This window comes from Ambystoma mexicanum, chromosome 13, assembly GCF_040938575.1.
Source record: "Ambystoma mexicanum isolate Mex_15411 chromosome 13, UKY_AmexF1_1, whole genome shotgun sequence".
In the NCBI taxonomy this organism is placed as follows: Eukaryota; Metazoa; Chordata; class Amphibia; order Caudata; family Ambystomatidae; genus Ambystoma; species Ambystoma mexicanum.
The window spans coordinates 101,073,393-101,091,703 of record NC_090938.1 but is presented as its reverse complement, the minus strand read 5'-3'; the positions used below and the strand labels follow the sequence as shown (position 1 = coordinate 101,091,703).

The window sequence follows — 18,311 nt, the reverse complement described above, 5'->3', positions numbered from 1 at the left end:
CTTGCAAATGTCCAATATAATTAATAAATAAAAACACCCTACTATTTCCCAAAGGAAAGGTAGCCTTCTACCTTCACCAGAGAGCTTTGGGAAAAACTCGCTAGCTGGGCGCACTCACTTGCTTCACTGCATACAAGAAGTTTGTATCTTGCATAAAAACAGAGAATGGTCACCAAAGTCCCAAGAAATGTCCCTCTTGTCTGGCAATGAGAAACCTCACATCCAAAGAGTAAGCAGCAAATAACGTGGATAAGAAAGGTTGTGGCTAATTTACCAAACCAAAACGGACCGATTAAATAAGGGAGAGCTTTGTGTTGATTTATGAAGTACCTCCAGCCTTTGGTGCAAGCAGAGCCCCCCCGCCCACTTATGTCTCACCTTTGTATCCCCTTAGATAGACTTCCTAGCAGTACATTTTTCGAGAGCATCTCTCTAGCAGCTCCAAAACCTCAGATTTGCCACAGCATAAATGCTTCTTCTCACAAGTGTTTGCGATACCTCTCTGCCTCCTCACTAAAACCAACCAGACGCTGCCAAGAAATGTAGTTTGGTAGAAGGTGGTAGGAAAGAAACAGGATTTCAGCAGCTTCTGTTATAGCATTAACCACTGTAGGCGGGTGGGCGGGCCCCTCTCGCACACTGGAGCACGTGCGTCCTCATTATACATGGACAAATGCAGTGGAGGAAAAGCCACTTGCATAACCCTAACCCTTAGAATGAATGCAACTTGCACTGCGCAATAAACTGGGACATGGTGCCTATTTCTTGCAATGCTCAAAGCTTGCCAAACGTGCGGCCAGAGGGACGTGTGACATAATTCCACGTACAGGAGACAAGCGGTTGCATGGTGCAACACAGGCCCTTCCGCGCATGTGAAACGGTGTCCGCTAGAATGTTTTGAAGCTAGAATCGTACTTTTCATCCCGAATCTGGAAACTGCAAGCACGCACGATATAAACGTGCTTATCGTATAAGATGGTAATACTATCCATGTACATGTTATCCTTGTCCCAGAAACCTGCCCAAGTAGATAAGTGCCGCACCCTGCATTTTAAGTAGCCGGTTTACCAGGGTGCGTTTAGGAAACATTCAAATCTATGCACGTTGCTCAATTCCCAGCCACGATCCACAGGCGAGGTACCCCAATTCCTCACTGTGGGGATGCTGCGCAGTGAAAGGAACTGCAGTATTGCTATAGCATAGGGTCACCAGATTTAAAAAGTAAAAAACCGAGCTAGAGTAACTAACACAAAAATAGACACTTGAAAGTGGCGGTCAAGACACTACAATTCAGTAGCGGTTGGAGGACAAGGAGGTTTAAGTGTTACTGGTGGAATAAACCCATAATTAATCACAAACTACCACCATCTTGATTCGTAAAATGCATTTCTTCAGTGCGAGATTGTGCATTCCTGCCTGCCAGCTATGAAGACCTACTACCAAAAACTGACCACTGCTCTTTCCAGTGGAAAAATAATCTTGCGAAAGGGGGACAGAGGCAGAGCACCCAATTACGGGATGTCTGGTCACCCTTCTATAGCAGTATGTATCGGCAACACTAGAAATCTCCTTTATAAACATTTGCTTAAAATACAGCTAGAATAGGAGATTAATTGCATTATTAAATGTCAACGCGTGGGCATTTGCCTTAATTTTTGGAATGTATGGAGTTCAAGTGAGGTTGAATCGGCGTCTGAAATACTGGGATGCAATGGTAAATACCCAGCCCCTACCGCTAGTCGTACAGACCCAGGGATCTGCCAAGAGCTCCCAAGCAGGCCACTAAATCAGGGTTTTTCACTTGGTGCGGTAGCCTTCCGAAAGCACCTTTAAAGCCCTCTCAAAGCAGGTTCAGTGCCCTCCAAATGAGCCCTAGTGGACAGATCACTGCAAACCGAACTTTACCCAATGTGCCACTATTCCCTTTTATTGATATTAATCAAAAGATAACGGAGATGGCTTCAAATTCGACTAAATGAGAGAACTTAAAAACATGTCGGGAAAGACATGACGTGCGCACGCAGTGTCAAGCTAACACGACTGAAGTACTGTGGGGCGGGCAGTGGGGGTGACTGCGTGGTGCAGGACTTGGTCTTCCTCCATACACAGGCTTGTGGGTCGCTTGTTCGGACAGCTTCACCCCGAGGTACAGATAATGTTTAATCTTACTTAGAACCCAGCCAGTGCCCCAAAACAAAATAATGCCCTTCACAAGCTATTACGAAAATGCCATTGCTTGAAAGACAAAAATAAACTCAAAATGATCAAATACAGTCTAAGCAGCCTAAATGCATAAAACACGGTATACTTCAATGGGTTCTGTGAAGAATCCTCCCCTGGGGAAGCCCCTTCCCATGAAGCCAGGGAGGTGAGGCTGCTACCAGCTAGTCCACCCTGCAGGTGGTACTCAGCCAGTGGATCTCATGGGGAGGGGAGCCCCAAGATCTGGGGAGACCGCAGTATCCTTATAGCCCACCTAACCCCGACACCACTTCCTACCCCCCTCCCGCCAGTACCGTCCTAGTAAACCCATGTACCTTTGCCATACCAGCAAGGTAGGAAGTACTGAGACGAGGAACAGTGTTGACTCCTCAAGGGACCAATATCCCTTATGTACTGAGACGAGGAAGAGACCAACTGACTTACTGGGTGTCCCCAACATCAGTATTGGGACGAGGAAGAAGTGCCTAAAGCATAAAGAGCACCTCTGCTGACAGTCATATTCCTATTAGCTGAGCTAGCATTAAAACAGAACAGAATTCCAAATCGAGAAGGCCATCCTTGAAGGAACCGGGAGATTCAAATCCTGTACCAAGCAAGGAACAGCAGAGGATGAGAAAGATATCCGCATGCAGTTACGTCGCCGAATGTCCGTTGTGGAAAGGCTGGAGTGAGATATCGAAGGCAGAGCATCCAGCTGAACGAGAAGGGTGGAGCTAAGAAACCACCTGGGCCGTGCAACCTAGCAGCAGGGAGCTGCTGCAAAGCCAAAGCAGTCCATGTAATGATCGGAGGAGGCCTCCGGCAAATGCTGCAGTGTCTTGAATGATCGGAAGAGGCCTGGAGCCAACAGGGAGCGCTGCAGTTCCTGGAAGGATCAGGAGATGCTAGAGGGGTAAAACCGAAGCTTGTTCGCAACCGTGAAACACCAGTAAGCACCAGGAGAGGGTGCGGAGACCAGGACGGTTCTGGGGGGCCCCAAAAGATAGAGGAAACTTTGCCCAAAGGGTCTGGGTCCCAAAGTGGTAAATACAAAAAGGGTCTGGGACCAAAGAGAGAGAAGCCTATGCCAAAGACCTGAAGGAGAAGGAAACAAATACAAAAATGGGTCTGGGACCCTAACAAGGGGGAATGCCTGGCAGGATAGTGAACCAGTTGTAATTTCTAAGGACCACTGAGAAGGGTCTGGGACCCACAGCCACTGACAGATTGCCCCCGGGAGCATCATCATAGTCAAGGTATCTGGCAGGGTAGTCAATCAGGTAGATGGTGAACACTGGAGATCCTGAATAGCACTTTGAGAAAGGCCAGGGCAAGAGACAACCCCAATGGTTTTATGAACATTGTTGAACCAGCCAAGAGAAGGGAGTCATCCACTCGACACCCAGAGTAGCTTTGAGAAAGACCAGGGGAAGGCAGACATGCCCATTGGTCTTGATGAACATTGTGGAAAGAACCAAAAGGAGGGAAGTGGCCTCTTGGCTTTGTGAAACATCTTTTAAAAGCCAATGGTTCGCGCACTGGTCACCTGGATACCCTCGGGCCCAGGCACCTGCATGTCCAGTTTCCCTTGCACTGCCTCTGGGCTGCCCCAGCACTTTAAGGTATGTTCCTGCAACCCTGCAGTCCATTCTCTCTGCACTTATGAGCCACCTGCACTTAGCACTTCTCCCTTCCCCTCACCCCTTGCACTTTTTCCATCCCGCTTCCCCGCACTTGCACGATCTGAATGACAATGCCTAGTAAGATCATTCCTCCCTTTGTTTCCCCCCTCCTTGTCACGCCTAGAAACACTTGTGTACAGGCACGTTATAAATAATGCATCATATAAGTAGAAGAAAGTCTTGTCCTGGCATTGTCAGAACCATTGAGAAAAAGAAAGCTCAGGGGGAGGGAGCCATCCCCCTAAAGCTGTGAAGATACCAGACTTGTTTTATGTGTTTTGCTGGAATACACAATAAGAACCTTTTTGTGACTTTTGATTTACATTCCTGGACAAGGACACTGGTTTGCTTCACCCAGACCTGAACTTTGGATTGTTGTCCAGAAGGGAGCCATTCTTCTGGACCAAGAAGACCACCCCTCTTTCTTAGTTACGTTTGTAGTGTAAGGGATGGAATTCGGCTTTTGACACAGGACGTTGGACCGATTTACACGGACATCCTGACAATTTTCTCAACAAAGTAGTTGCAGTTCACACACTCATTTTTAGAAGTGTGGAAGTGTTAATAGGTGACTTGTTCCAGTTTCATTAAAAAAAAAAAAAGAAAAAAAAAACATGTCTAGTGACGAATCTAGCAATTGACTCCTATTGCTGGCAAGAAAATAAATAATTGCCAACTGAGTGACCAACCCTTTCGCCCATCCGGGCTTTACCAAGGCAGGTCAATTATTGGGTTAACACACTACGGAGTCAAACAAAGCATAACTGACCATATCAACTGGTCATTGAAGGGTCTTGGATCGCAATAGTTGGCTTGGTGCACATGTTAGATGCGGGTAGCTGTATTCTTAACTTTTAGCTGTGATAATTGTTAATGCACAAGTTTGTTGCTCGATAGTCCGACCGTTGTCCCAGCGGTTGTGTCAAAGGGCTGGTTCCTCATCTAAAGTGTTGTGGTTTATATCTGGATTTACTCATGACCGGACCAAGATATTCGCAGGTCACAGTCCGGCCCAGCTCGTTCCCAAATGATTCATTAGAACTAGGGTCAGAGCAGGTTATCTTATTTGCTCACTAATAGAAATCTACAGCCAAAAGCATGCCACCTGTGTGTCAGTCTCCTACTATACAATGCCTTCACCAAAATTTAACATTACTTAAATGAAAGGTTAACCTAATGTTATACTTTGCATTTCAAATTTTAAATGTGGATCAGATACTGAAACGAAAAATACAAAAGGACTCACTTGTAGATTGTACTTCGTAATTGTGTGACCCCATTGTCATTTTATAAGACTGAGAATGCTGTGTTTTCCCCTCTAACTGGCAAGAAGATGGGAACATGTGGCCAAGGTAAAGGGCGTCAAGCTTTACAACCGCAGCTTGTTAGATCATTTAATGCTCAATTGTCAATCGGTTGTGTGTCCATGCGCTATGGCAGAAGCGGTCTGGCAATATGGGGCAGCAGTGCATCTCTAGAAACGGAAGTGGCATGGCAACCACATGACAGACAGGGGACTTGACCAATGAGTACTTGTGAAAGAACAGGACTTTAGGTGCTGTCCAACAGAGCAAAGGGAAGGTGTCAGGTAGTGTAAGGGAGCAGAATGTTTTCAGGCGAGTGATGCTTTGAACATGTGGGTGATGCTATGAAGAGAGACCCAGAGAGAGGGGGTCCCTTGGGATCTGTTCAGATTCTCCCCTCCCCAAGTCGAGAGAATTAAATCAAAGACTAGAGAACCATCATGGTGTGGCTGAAACCATAAGAGGCAGTAGTCCCTGGGAGAGGCTAGCACATGCGCATAGACATGGGTGAGGGAGCCAGGAAAGGTGTTGGGGATAATTCTCAGAAATGTGTTAATTCCCTTCTACCTTAGAGACACCCTCAGCTCTTTGGCTGGACTTCAGGGCTTTTAATTTCTAACCTGGAGAGAGTGAACCCTTTTTCTACTTCTCATGTATTTTTATTGCGATTTAGACTGTGCTTCTTTTAACTTTGGAGCCTGACAAAATCCATAGGCATCACCTTTTACATTGTGACAAGGCACCTTCAGTGCAGTGGCACAGGGAAGTCTTAGATTTCCCAAAGGTTTAAATACCTTCTCTTGGTGAAACTACTGTTTCCAAGAGCAGTAAAGTGAAGTTGACTTTAATTACATTTTATAACTTTCTAGACCAAGCACACACCATCTTACAATAGGGCGCTGGAGAGGTTACTTAGTATCCCCTTTGTCCAGTTTCTCATGTAACATTTTTATGTTACCCTTTCTACAATTAATGGCTGGTGGCTGTCGTTACTACTATTGTGTGTTTTTGCCGCGGGATGTGTTTGCAGCCACAGTAAAGCACCCATGGGTGCCCATTTTGTCAAAAAGGCCCCAGTATTTTTTTTGCCATTTCTTGCTGGAAAGGTCCTTCTTGAGATTTACTCTGCACGCCAAACCAAGTTTGGTCCCTTTGTTTGTTTTTTCTTTGGCAGGATTTACGAGTGAAGCCTGCCGCAGGCTCCAGTATATCTGGCAGGGGCAGGAAGTGGGGGAGGTGCCCGAAACTCTGTGCTTAATCCCCTTGGTTGCAGGAATGCACCCAAAGGTGATTGGGCGGCTGGCTGTCCGGCAAGGACGGCCACCCTGCTCTGTGATTGACAGCTAGGCTGGAATTAATGGAAGAAACTTGCATTCAAGGCCAGGCTTTTTGGCTTAGAAGGCACAGTTGACCACTGGACGAAGGAATCCAAAGAGGAACTTGGAAGAGACGCCTGCTGCAACTGCTGGACCGTTGGTTTGCCCGGTGAAGCCCTGCTGCTGTGCTGAAGCTCCAAATTCACCGTGACTAGAGAAGCCCTGCAAGAACGACCTCTCCCTTTGAGTTGGTGGGACCAATCAACTCCAAAGTAAGCCCGTCCAACATCCTCTTGGCTGTATCCAGCTCGGCATCCAGGTGACTGTATTTCCGCTGCTGCTGCAACCGAAGTGCCAGGGAGAGGAACAGCAGATTGTGTGCGTTGCTTTTAAGTCGGACTCGAGCTCTAGCAATATCCTCCGGATATCCCTAATGCAGGACTGACGAAGCCTGAGTCACCTCAACAAAGTGCTGGATCCCAGAAGCAAGGAAAGCCTGAAGTGATATCCAAGAACCGCAGTGTTGCTATTTGATGTCAGACGCGAGGAGCTGAAACACTGAAGAACCACTGAATTGAAGTTTTCTCCATTGCTGCCGCTGACCTTCCCATTGCAGAGCAGGAGTCCCCAGACGTCCTCCCTCTTGCACCCACGACTGAGGCTCAAGAACAGGATCTGCAGAGCTGTTCTACTCTACAGCTGTTGTAGCAGTGTTCTACTACCTCTTCAGCTTCCAGGATCAGACTTCTGCAGGAACCAGACATGCAACATTCAAATTTGGAGCGACAGCCAGCCTCCCAGTTTGAACTGGACTCTCGCAGTCAGGCTGGAAGATAAGGAGCTGCAGACTTTTGGACTCCTCCCTCGTTTCCTGCCTTTACAGACAACATTTACACAAAGGATTTTCCCACCCTGGAGGTCAAGTGAAGGGACAAGAAAGGACAATGAACACTGAAATGAGAAAAAAAAAAAAAACACGACCGGGGGTCATTTTATTAAAATGAGCACCCATGGGTGCTTTTACTAGGGCTGTGGAAACAGCCCACAGTAAATGTGCACCAAATTACTTCAAAGGTTCACTTCCACCAGCCATTGAAGGTAAGCTTGTCCCTGCAACATAAATGTTACAGTTAAAGGAAAAAGGGGACACATTGCATTACCCCAGCACTACACATAAGGTGAGGTGTGCTGGTTTCACCTAATAAAAAGCAAAAGGGATCCAAAGATCCTTTCTATCCCATGGGAACTGCAGTTCTCACAATGTTAGCCAGAGAGAGTTTAATAGGGAGCCCGAAGGGCAAGCAGCAACAATAGGCAGTATGTGCCAAAAGTTGTCAAAGAGGATACAATTAAAACACTATGGAGAATCTTAAAAATGACACCCATACGACGAGTAAACTATGTGAGTGTGGAAAAAGATTCCCCACTCACTGAGGTATAGGGGGAAAAAATATACCAGTAAAGCAAAAGGTTCTGGGGTTGACAGGTCAGGAAGATTCACAATTGCTACAGTAATTGTGTGCTTCGTAAGAGCTTCTCGCCTCGCACCACTAAATCAATTAACCGCTGCTCAGAAGGAAACAAAACAATCAAGTAAAACATGCTTTTTAAAAAAGAAAAAAAACAGAAAGATATGGGATTAAACTCCTGGTTTTGAGCAGTCAAACATGCACATTACACAGACTTGCTTGATATTAACCGATTGCGAAAAAACCTTTAAAAATTAAATGAATAAAAAGGTCCGCCTGGGTTAATTTGAATGGAGAAAGTCTACATTTTGTAGATTTGAATGCACAAAACCAGCAGTCAAGTGTGGCATCGCTGATAAATCGGAAGTTCATGATAAAATCCCACACTCCAGGAATGTCATTTGGGGGTCGCAGTCGCAACACCCATGTGTTCTCCCCCTTGCTACCCCTGCAATCAAAAGGTTTTTTTTACACTGAAGCTCCTGGAGTAGCAGGGGGCCCGCCACACCAGTTCTGGGATGTCACTTCCACTACCCACCGCACTTTGGTGCAATGACATCCCTGCCTTCCTCTAGATGGATTGGCTGCATTTCTAGAGCTGGCAGAGTGCACCCGCTAGATTTGCCTTCTTGCATCACACTGCATTGCGTACATTTCGCACTCACCTGGGCCATATCGTCTAAGCAGTTGAATATATACTTTCGTGCTTCTTTCGATTTTATTCCAGTTTCCATTTCATGCTCCTCTGGTGTCTGTGGGTAAATAAAAATAACTTCGATGGTCTTTAAAAAGCATTCATCCAAATCTCAAACTAGTTCACATTAGTCGAGTGATCCATGAGCTTTCAAAGTCTTAAAGGCAACTTTCATTAGACAGCAGAATGCAGAAATGAAGGGGGGAGGGATAGTGATGCCAAGGCTGGTATGCATACAATGCAGTGAAGCGATCTACACTACAGGACAGGAAGGTGTCAGAGTAGCAAAAATGCTTGCATTTACACATTTCACATTGCTAGTCTTACAAACTATGTCTTTTAAGCAAGGCAAACTTAACTAGCAGAACATGGGTATGCAAAGGTATATTTTATTGATTGCTGTAAAACAGAACTTGCTATAAGTTACAAGTGTAGAATGTTCCAGCGCGCAAGCAATTTGGGTGAAATCATAATAGAGAAAAAGTGTTTTAACTACTCCTCCGTGGAAGACTTAAGTTTCTACCGACACAAGGACACAGGTCCTACTAATATGTACTTCTGACCACTGTCCTAAACATGTTTTTTATTCCTAACTAGAATACAAAACACCCTCCAGCCCCGCCCCGAACAACCCATCTCGCCCCGCCCCCGATGGGTATCCAAGGTCTGATGAGGGACACTCTGATGTTCCCCCTGAGAGTTTGTAGATTGCTCAGGGTTGAGGTGTCCCCAAAACACACTGAAATTAACTTTCCACAGTTAAAGTGCCACAATGTTTGATGGTAGAGGACTTACCCAATTACCTTTGTGTTTTATTTCGAGAACTTATGTATGCTGCAGTTATAAATTCAATGTGCGTTTCTCAGTTGAACACTTCTTTTCACACAATGATATACCCATATTTTGGCATCTGCCTGTGCAGTTCAGCGAGCAGCAGCTAGTCGGGTTCAGGCCCGTCTGGGACTCCTAACTGGAAATTACATCTTTTTAAGCAGAGCCGTTATCTCGGCCCTCATTTTCCTCTATAATTGGAGGCTTGACTGCTTTACCTTGTGTTGTGTTAGGAGAGAAGTTCATTATTGGGTTTCTGGCTCCTCAACTTTATGGGTATCCTAAACATTTTTTACTGGCTTCTCTGGTTTTCAGACTTCATCTAGAACCAGAGGGACAACTTCTTTAGTTCTGATACATCTCCCTAGAAGCCTAAATGGCTAGGTGCTTTTTTAAGTCCCCAAATTGATCACCCAGAAAGTGTGCTGTAGCGTTAGCGACATTTCCCCTGTTCACCCCCGACAATGTCTCTAGGCAAGTCCGATCTATGAAAGTCTCATCAAATCAGGTTCTCCCCAGCTCATCCAGAACTGACACCCTTGCTCCAGCCTTGGCCGATTTCTGCAATCACTCCTTTGCCACTAGAATGTTCCCCTCCCCCTTCAGCACTCTTGTGCACCCCCTTCTAAAGAAGCCCTCGGCCAATCCTTCCTCTCCAGCCAACTATTGCCCGATCGCCATCACTTCTTTCCTGGGCAAACTCTTGGAAAAGCTGGCCATCTCCCAGGTCAATCTACATACTGAATCTGTTGGTTGCCTCCATGACCAAAAGTCTCGCTTCAGCACTGCCAGAAGCACAGAAACTGCTCTCCTGAACACCCATGAATCTTTGCTCTCCAATCTTGACTCTAATCTCTCTCCTGTCCTCATTCTCCTTGATCTATCCTCTGCTTTGGACACTGTCAACCATGCCATCCTCAGAGACAACCTTGGTATTACGGATCAGACCCTGGCCTGGTTGACATTTCTCACCGACCCTCTCAGGTCCAACTGAGGTATATTCCGCTCTTCTATTCCTCTCTACTTGTGGTGTTCCGCAGGGGTCTAACCTCTCTCCCTGGTGCTTCAACCACTACCTGGCGCCTCTTGCCCACTGCATCGCTACTTCCTGATCCAATTTTCAATGTTATATGGATGACACTCGGCTCCTTCAGGATCCCCCTCAGCCACCTCTGCTTCTTCTCTCATACTAGACCGTCTGGCCGCAATTCAGGAATGGTGCGCAGTCAGTGAGCTCTGCCTTAATGACAGTAAGACGGAGATCGGTATCGGTATCGGTATCTCTCTCTCTCTCTCTTCTCCCCTCCCCCCCCCCCCCCCCCCCCCCACCCTGGGCCCTCTTCCTGCTCCTTGTGAGGCTGAGAACCTTGGTGACTCAACTGGCTCCTTCTCCTCACATCTGACATCTCTAAGAAGTCAAACTTCCCACTGCACCTCCTCAGAGGTATTCTGTCTGCCTTTCCTCTCCTTCCCCCAGAAGCTCACTGTCTCCAGAGCACTGATCCTCTCGAGGCTGGACTATTGCAACAGCCTCTTTCTAAATCTTCCTGCCTCTACAAATCGACCTTTACATCTTATCTAGAACAGGACTGCAAGACTTGTCCTCGGCCTCAAGCCCAGGGATCTCATCTCTCCAGCTCTGAAATCTCTTCACTCGCTCCACATGGCTGCAAGGATCAACTTCAAGACCCTCTGCATTGTCCACAAGGCTTTCTTGGGCCTGGGACCGCTCTACCTCCAACTAGCTCTTCCAAAACATCTTCCTTCTCAAGCTCTCCGCTCATTCACCTCCGAGGGTCAGGCGCTTCTCCAAGCAGAGCGTTGGGGGCAGATCATCTACTTGGCTGGGGCCTCCCTCTGGAACAGCCTCCCTACCTCTCTCAAACTTGAGCAGAGCCATCTCCGGTTCCGGAAGCTACTAAAGACCTTCCTTTTCACTTCCATTCAGTTCTCAACATACCTAGAAGAGAGAATTTGCACCTGTACTTCGTCAATCGCTGGTACGAGACTACAAGCCACCACCTTCATCTCCTGGCATCCATAAAAACTAGGCAAGCTAATGGTCTGCTGTAGTACATGACACATCGGGTTACTTTAGGTCTAGCAGGTATAATTTACGCCAAAGTAATCTGGTGCTGGTGAACATGGACTATCCTACTTGCAGAGTTCTGTCAGATTGCAGGGGATTTCACTTAATCTCCGATGCAGCACAGGCTCCCATAAGGGTTTCTGTCAGCCTGCATTCTTACACCACCCCACTGTGACTGCCAGTGATCTGGGTAAAAGTTGGAGCACCACCCCAAACCTAACCCCCTCAATTGCCCATTACCACATGTCCACCAACCCCTGCGCCCCACCCCCTTGGAAGCACTTCTATTTGTTATTGTAACGTTATACGAGTTACCCTACCTAGACGAATAAGATACAGGTAGCATGACTAACTCCATTAATGGCACCAAAAAGATTACTATAAGCATGAAGATTACCAGCAAGGCCAGTACTGAGACGAGGTGGCCACCAGAAGAAACAGGAACAGTATAGACTTCCACAAAGGGGGTGGGTCCTAAGAGACAAAAACTGAAATAAAAAGACTGAGAAAGAGCCGCATATCAGCACGAATGGCAGTCCAGCCTGGGAAATTTGAAGGAGGCAATGCGGTGAGGAAACAGAGCAGGTCGCTCCCAAAAGGCAAGAAGCCGACAACTGGAGTCCTTTGCCCGGTGTTCTGGAGCTGGTCAAGGATGTGACTGGGGCCTGGAAGATGGTGGTGCAACCTCTGGTAGTTGAACAGAGCAGTGCAGTAACGGCACCCACGTCGTCGGTGAAGAGACTGGGAAGAAGGTACATGAAGCAAGAGCAGCAGAGGCAAGACACCTGCGCAGCCCGGTAAGACGCAAGCACCCAGGAAGAACCGGCCAACAGTCACGGAGCCAACAAAGGTAATGGGCACGTCAAAGGGTCCGTTAAGGGCTTGGAGGTGCGGGTGAGAGACAAACTGCACAAGAACAATACGAAGCATCTTCCTCGTGGCAGTACTTGGGCAGAGTCAACCAAGTGGGCCTAGTGAGAAGGGAAGAGAACGATCGGTCTGGGATCCAAACCTAGGTGAACCCTATGCTAATGCAAGTCATCTTCCTCACTTGGCACTACCTCCCCTCCACGTTTGGGATGCCCTAAAGGTGGATTTTGTATTGGTGTTAGATGTGAATATTACTCGCCACCTTTCCATGTTGTAAGGGAGAACATTTTTTTTGTCAGTTAGCATATCGGGTTTTCCTGCAAAAGGGAGTGGTACACTAGTGGCAACACTATATGACCCTCCTGGGGGTCCTAAAACAACTAACCTTATTGATAGTGTTCATAATACATTGTGTGAATGGTTGCATGAACCTAAGCCGGGGGCATCATCCTCACGGGTGATTTTAATGTGGATTGTTCGGTTGAGTTTGGGTCCCCTGCTAGACTCCACATGGGGCTCCCCTTAAGCAAGCAACAGAGTGGCAAGAGGTTTTCTCAGTTTTTGATCAGATTAGTACGATAGTGTGATTCGATCTCACCTTTGGGATAAATTGGTAGCGCAGTGAATAGACTGCACACTGTTGTATTTTCTTAAGCTGCTGTACTCCGACACCAGGGTCAGACTCTCGTAAGAGTTTGCCCCGTCAGGTTCTTAACACACTAGCATGGGCCTCCAACAGGGGTGTGTTCCTGCACCCCTATTATACAATCTTTATGTATCAGATAGGCAGCAGTTTTTAAAAATGGCCCACAATTTTGCTCCTCGATTTGGTGGAGAGGAGACAGTCTGCTTTAAGTACGCCAACGATAGTGATCATGGACAGGACTGCCTTGGAGCTACAGCGATCAATAAATGCGCTACATGCATATTCAAAAATCAACTTTAAAAAAAAATAAAAAATCAATGGTCTAAAAATCAACCTAAGACCAAGGCTATGATCGGCAGCAAAAGGCCGAAATATAAGGGGAGTTTTTCGTGGGTCTTAGTGTTCGCCTTAATCCTGTTATTGACTACAAATACCTTGGCGTGCAGGTTTCGGCTTCATCTCTGACCTATCTGGAGTAAGGGATAATTACAAAAACCTGGGCCAAGTGGTTGTTTATCAGGAGTGTTATCCCGGATAATGGTGGCAGATCCACTGAAGCCCTGGTAATAGCATTTAGGAGTTGATCATATTGACTATCCTATATGCTCTAGAAGTCTTCCCTTTGAAGCCAGTGTTGTGGCTTCCCCAACTCAAGGTTAAAATCTTGCGTTCTATTCTTAACTTACCTACTTGCATCCAGGTTGAGGCCCTGCATTTATAACTGGGCCTACAAGCACTCCTGTCCCGATGGAAAGTGGTGGTATGCAAGCTTTGGGTTGAAATTAAATTTAATTGAGCTCTACTTCCTCCTTGCTATACTTCACTCTGGACCATTGCAGTCTCCGCTCCAAAAACGAATGGTTCAGGGATTTGGAGACCATGGTGGGATCACACAGTCTAGATATCAATCTAGCCTGTATATGCAACGTCCCCTTATTCCTGAGTGGGCTGAGTGGCAAATCCTGTATTCATGAATGCATTGTGTATCCCTCAGCAGACTAGCGACGATAAGCAGGTATGCAGTGTATTATCAGCAGGGCCTATTCAGAGATTCTTTGCGTAGATAACACTATCTCCCTGGTCTTATCAGATTTATACTCCATCTTCAATTTGATATACTTCCTGTCTTGCATACATTGGGTCATGGATGGGGATGAAAAGGGGAGCGCCTCTGCCGGTTATGCTTTTCTCAGGTGAAACGGCACCAGGGATATGCCAAATGTGTAACCTATGACTGATCAGTTTTGGAGCCTGCTTTACTGTGTGGAAATTGTATATTACCTCAGCTGCCGCTTTCCACATATGGCTTAAAATCAAGGCAATGCACCCTTTTTGTAAGTGACTTTTTACCTGTAGAGAATCGATGAAGTTTTGTATACTGTGTAATGCTAAAAATGAAATGTATATTTTATTGGTTTTTGATAAAGTATTGCTTTTTGTACCTTACAATGTAATTTTAATGTATTTTATGGTTCTATGTGCGAAAGGACTCAATGTTTCCCAAATGCACAAAATAACAATTTTAAAAAATGAAGTGGTAGTTTTTAATTAAAGTAGCCCAGTTACAGAAAAGCAACCCACCTTCCAAACGGTTGCAAAAACAAAAATGACTGCCAGGGACAACACGCTTCAGTGTTCATCATGCATGTGGAGCAGGCGTGCATCGATGTGCTTAGGCGCTGGAACAACGTTTTTCAGATGGTGCTAAGAAATGCACTTTTAGGGGAGTATTCATTCAAACGTACAGATTCAAGGCTGAAATACACTTGACTGACAAGGTACACACTTTAGAGGTACACAAAGCTTTGTTATATGGAAAAAAGATACCCACCTTCAGCCTCCACAAGGAGTAGCCCAAGTCTGGATCGCGATTGAAAAACCTTGTGGTTTTTGTGCCGGAACTTAGGAGGTACTCTGCCGGAAGCCCTTGGGTCTGTGAAATATAACGAATCTGAAAAACAGAATCATCAGTCATTTCTCTGGTGAAAACTTAGGCATCACCTTTCTCAAGCAAATGTCCAGCTTCCCCTATTCATTCACTCCAGAAAAACGGACTGATTTGAAATTACAAAAAAGCATCTGTAAAAGTCATTCCAACTCCTTCAGCAACAGCGCATGTTTTTCCTAACTGAACAAACGCTAGAAAATAGTATTTCTTTGCACCATAAAAAGTCTTGGCAAGAAGTAGGCCCCTACGCCAATCTACAAAATCTCTCAATTGAATACAATTGAATGAGACAAATTTCAGAGAAAAAGAAGTAAACCCGAGGTTTCAAAAGGTTGTCACACTATGTATGTTGTTGGAATAACGTTTATTATAAAAACAAATTAATTAAAAATAAACACTTCACAGACTGGCCATTCCCTGAAGATGACCTAGTTACATTGTACTTTTGGGCATACACATTATCCTGATTGAGACATTAAAAATAAAATAGGGGCTGCACTACAGTCTACCTTTGAAAGTGTGAAAGGAAAAACAGCAGCATCAATATCACAGAGTATTTTCAATACCAAACAATTTGGTTTAATTTTCCAGCCTTTGTATTTCTAAATGAAAGATGATGCCCTGCACCAAAAACATATGCGGGGGAGAAGCCCTGCAGGTAGCCACCCCCATATCACTGCCACATTATTACACTAAACCAACCCTGTTAGGGACAATTATCATTTATGTTTCATCCCCTCTCCTAGTGAGACCCCCAGCACTTTTTCTAAAACCCTGAATGAGTGGAGCCTTTTTCAACTCATGAATTCTTATGGGCTCTGTCTTTTGGAACTCATTCTTTGTATTTGACCTGTCCTATGGAGTCCATTTTGATCCATAACCCTTAAAGGCATCTGTGTTTTACTATTGCAGCGCACCACTCCTTATGGGCAGTGTAGCTGGGGACCCCTAGGGCACTCCTTTGAGATTCTTTTCTTTATCCTAGAGTAACTACAGTTCAAGGATAGAGGTACGCTGAATATCTCTCCTAAAACATTATAGTCTTAGAGATTGTCGCACACCACGTTGTGGAATGCCAAAGGGGTAACTAGTATCCCCCTTCTCTCTGCTCCCGCGAGTTGTCACAGACAGGCTCCTAGTTATGGGTGGTGGCAGTGCCCTACCAACTATTGTCTAACTTTTCTACCGCAAGCTATGTCACAGGCCACGGTAGTGCACAATAGGGGCACCCGAGTACCAACTTGGGGCCTCCCTTCTTTTTTCGTTATTACTAGCGTAATTCTTCGTTAGCCCTTCTACCATTCTGGGAGGGGGATGCCAGTGCATGTGTTTTGCCTTTGGCGGGATCCCTTAGTTGTCCCCGCCTAGGCTCCAGAGTGTGTAGGCAGACAGGAAGTGGCGGAGGAGTTTTCCACCCAACCCTATCCTTTGTCTGACAGAGTGCCCGAATAGAACTAGCTCCCACATAGAGTCTGGCTCTTCTGATAGGACAGCCAAACGCCCCTTTCTGTAAATTGCTGAGAGATTGCAGAGGAGTTTGTGCTGGAACTGTATAAAAAGGAAAGGAGTGAAAAGCAAGTGGACTGCTGGAAGCTGAAGTAACTGAAGAAGACTACCAGAGACACCTGTAAACCATTTGCAACACCGAAGTGACCACTGCTGTCCCGACGTCCTGACCCCGTTTTCTGTGTGACAGAGGAACTCCGAAGAGGACGACTCCTTCCCTTTGACTGGTGGGAACAACCAGTCCCAAGACCAACTTTGTTTTGAACCATCTCCTGAGGTCCTGTGATTTTCTAAATCTTTGCTGAGCCCCCAAGGACACGATCCAACTCGCACAGACACCCTCAGCAGAGAGTGGGACTGTAAGAAGCCAAGAAGATTGACCAGGCGAATCACGTCCTTTGTTGGTGCTGCAGAAAAGGCACTAAAACAGCAGAGTGACCAAACGAATTGAAGAAAGCTGTGCCAGAAGTCCTACCTCGAGACTGCTGGTGAAAGATCCATCCATTGTCCTGCCTTTCATCATCAGACCAAAGAATCCAGAGGTCGGGTGCAGAGCTGCAACATCGCAGAGCATCCGCCACTAATGTTTCTTCAAACCCAAGGTACTGTTGGAGGGGGGTAAGGGAGGGTATTGCTTACCTAATTCCACAAAGTCGCTCCAATGCATAGGAGTACACAGAGGTGTCCAGGGCAACCGCCACTTACCTCTGACCCAATCTGCTGCTCGTGTCCCTTCAGTGAGTCCTTGAACAGGGTCTCTAAAGTTGGTTAAGTCTTCTTGTACCTTCCTTCATAGAGACTGGAAAGTATCCACAGGAATGTTTTTTCTGCTGCTTTTCAAGACTTTAAGCCTCTCTGAACTGCCTTTTAGCTAGGGTTGCGTTTTGGACTTTAAAAGACTTCCTGTGCAGGGAAAACGCCTCTAGAACCTTTAGCTCTACTAGGAGTACACTAACCAACTATCTTCCTTCACAAAAATCACTATCTTAACTAAATACAATTACCATTTACTTTGTGGGGGCACGTTTTTATCGATAGAACGGTCAAACTCCAGAACTGTATGCGTTCTGCAACCAACAACTAAGTGACCCTTTGAAAGTATTGAAAAGTATACCTGTGTGTCGGTTTATTGTACCAAGTATTTAACAGTGACTTGTGTAAATACAATAAATCTATATTTTAATATAAAAGTATGTATACGTGTTGCTTCGATGCGCATTGCTAGATAGACTCAGTGTACTTAACTAGAGCTCACATCTTCCTCTTAAAATAAGCCTGACTGTCTGCCACTCTACGAAGGTCCTTGAGTAGTACAGACGGATACTAAGAGTGGGGGTTTGAGGGGCAAGGGGGGGGGGGGGTCTACAAATCACTGGGATAGCTTACTAAAGTCTTACCTCCAAGTGGGACTTTTGGAAAACCCCAACAACCCCCCCCACATACATTTGCAACAACATTTGATGGACAAAATGTGATGAAATCTCATACAATGGAATCTACCTGTACCGGGTGTTAGGAAAGATTTCTCTTTATAGCATCTTTCCCTCCGTTTTTATGGACCCCCAAACGGTTTGCTTTTTATTTTTTAATCAGACCCGATCTTTTTCATTGGTCTAAGAGGGATGCCCATAGTTATGGTTAATTCAAAACCTTCCCGCCATCACCTTTTGGTTTTGCTGAATAGAGCAGCGAAGCCTTCAGCTTCACTATACTGGCTTTTGCTCATTTGTCATGGGGAAACCGACATATGCTTC

General features: G+C 45.8%; 1 protein-coding gene across 15 annotated transcripts in view; it reads right to left on the bottom strand.

The window, feature by feature from the left end:
- HIPK1 (homeodomain interacting protein kinase 1) overlaps positions 1 to 18,311 on the bottom strand; it is a 413,229-nt gene that overhangs the window by 229,808 nt on the left and 165,110 nt on the right. For all 15 annotated transcript variants that reach the window (XM_069633380.1, XM_069633373.1, XM_069633376.1 and 12 more), the window contains 2 exons: positions 14,935 to 15,054; positions 8,639 to 8,725 (listed from right to left, as the gene is read on the bottom strand). In XM_069633380.1, coding sequence (XP_069489481.1) covers positions 8,639 to 8,725; positions 14,935 to 15,054 — 207 coding nt within the window. The remainder of the gene's footprint in view (positions 1 to 8,638; positions 8,726 to 14,934; positions 15,055 to 18,311) is intronic.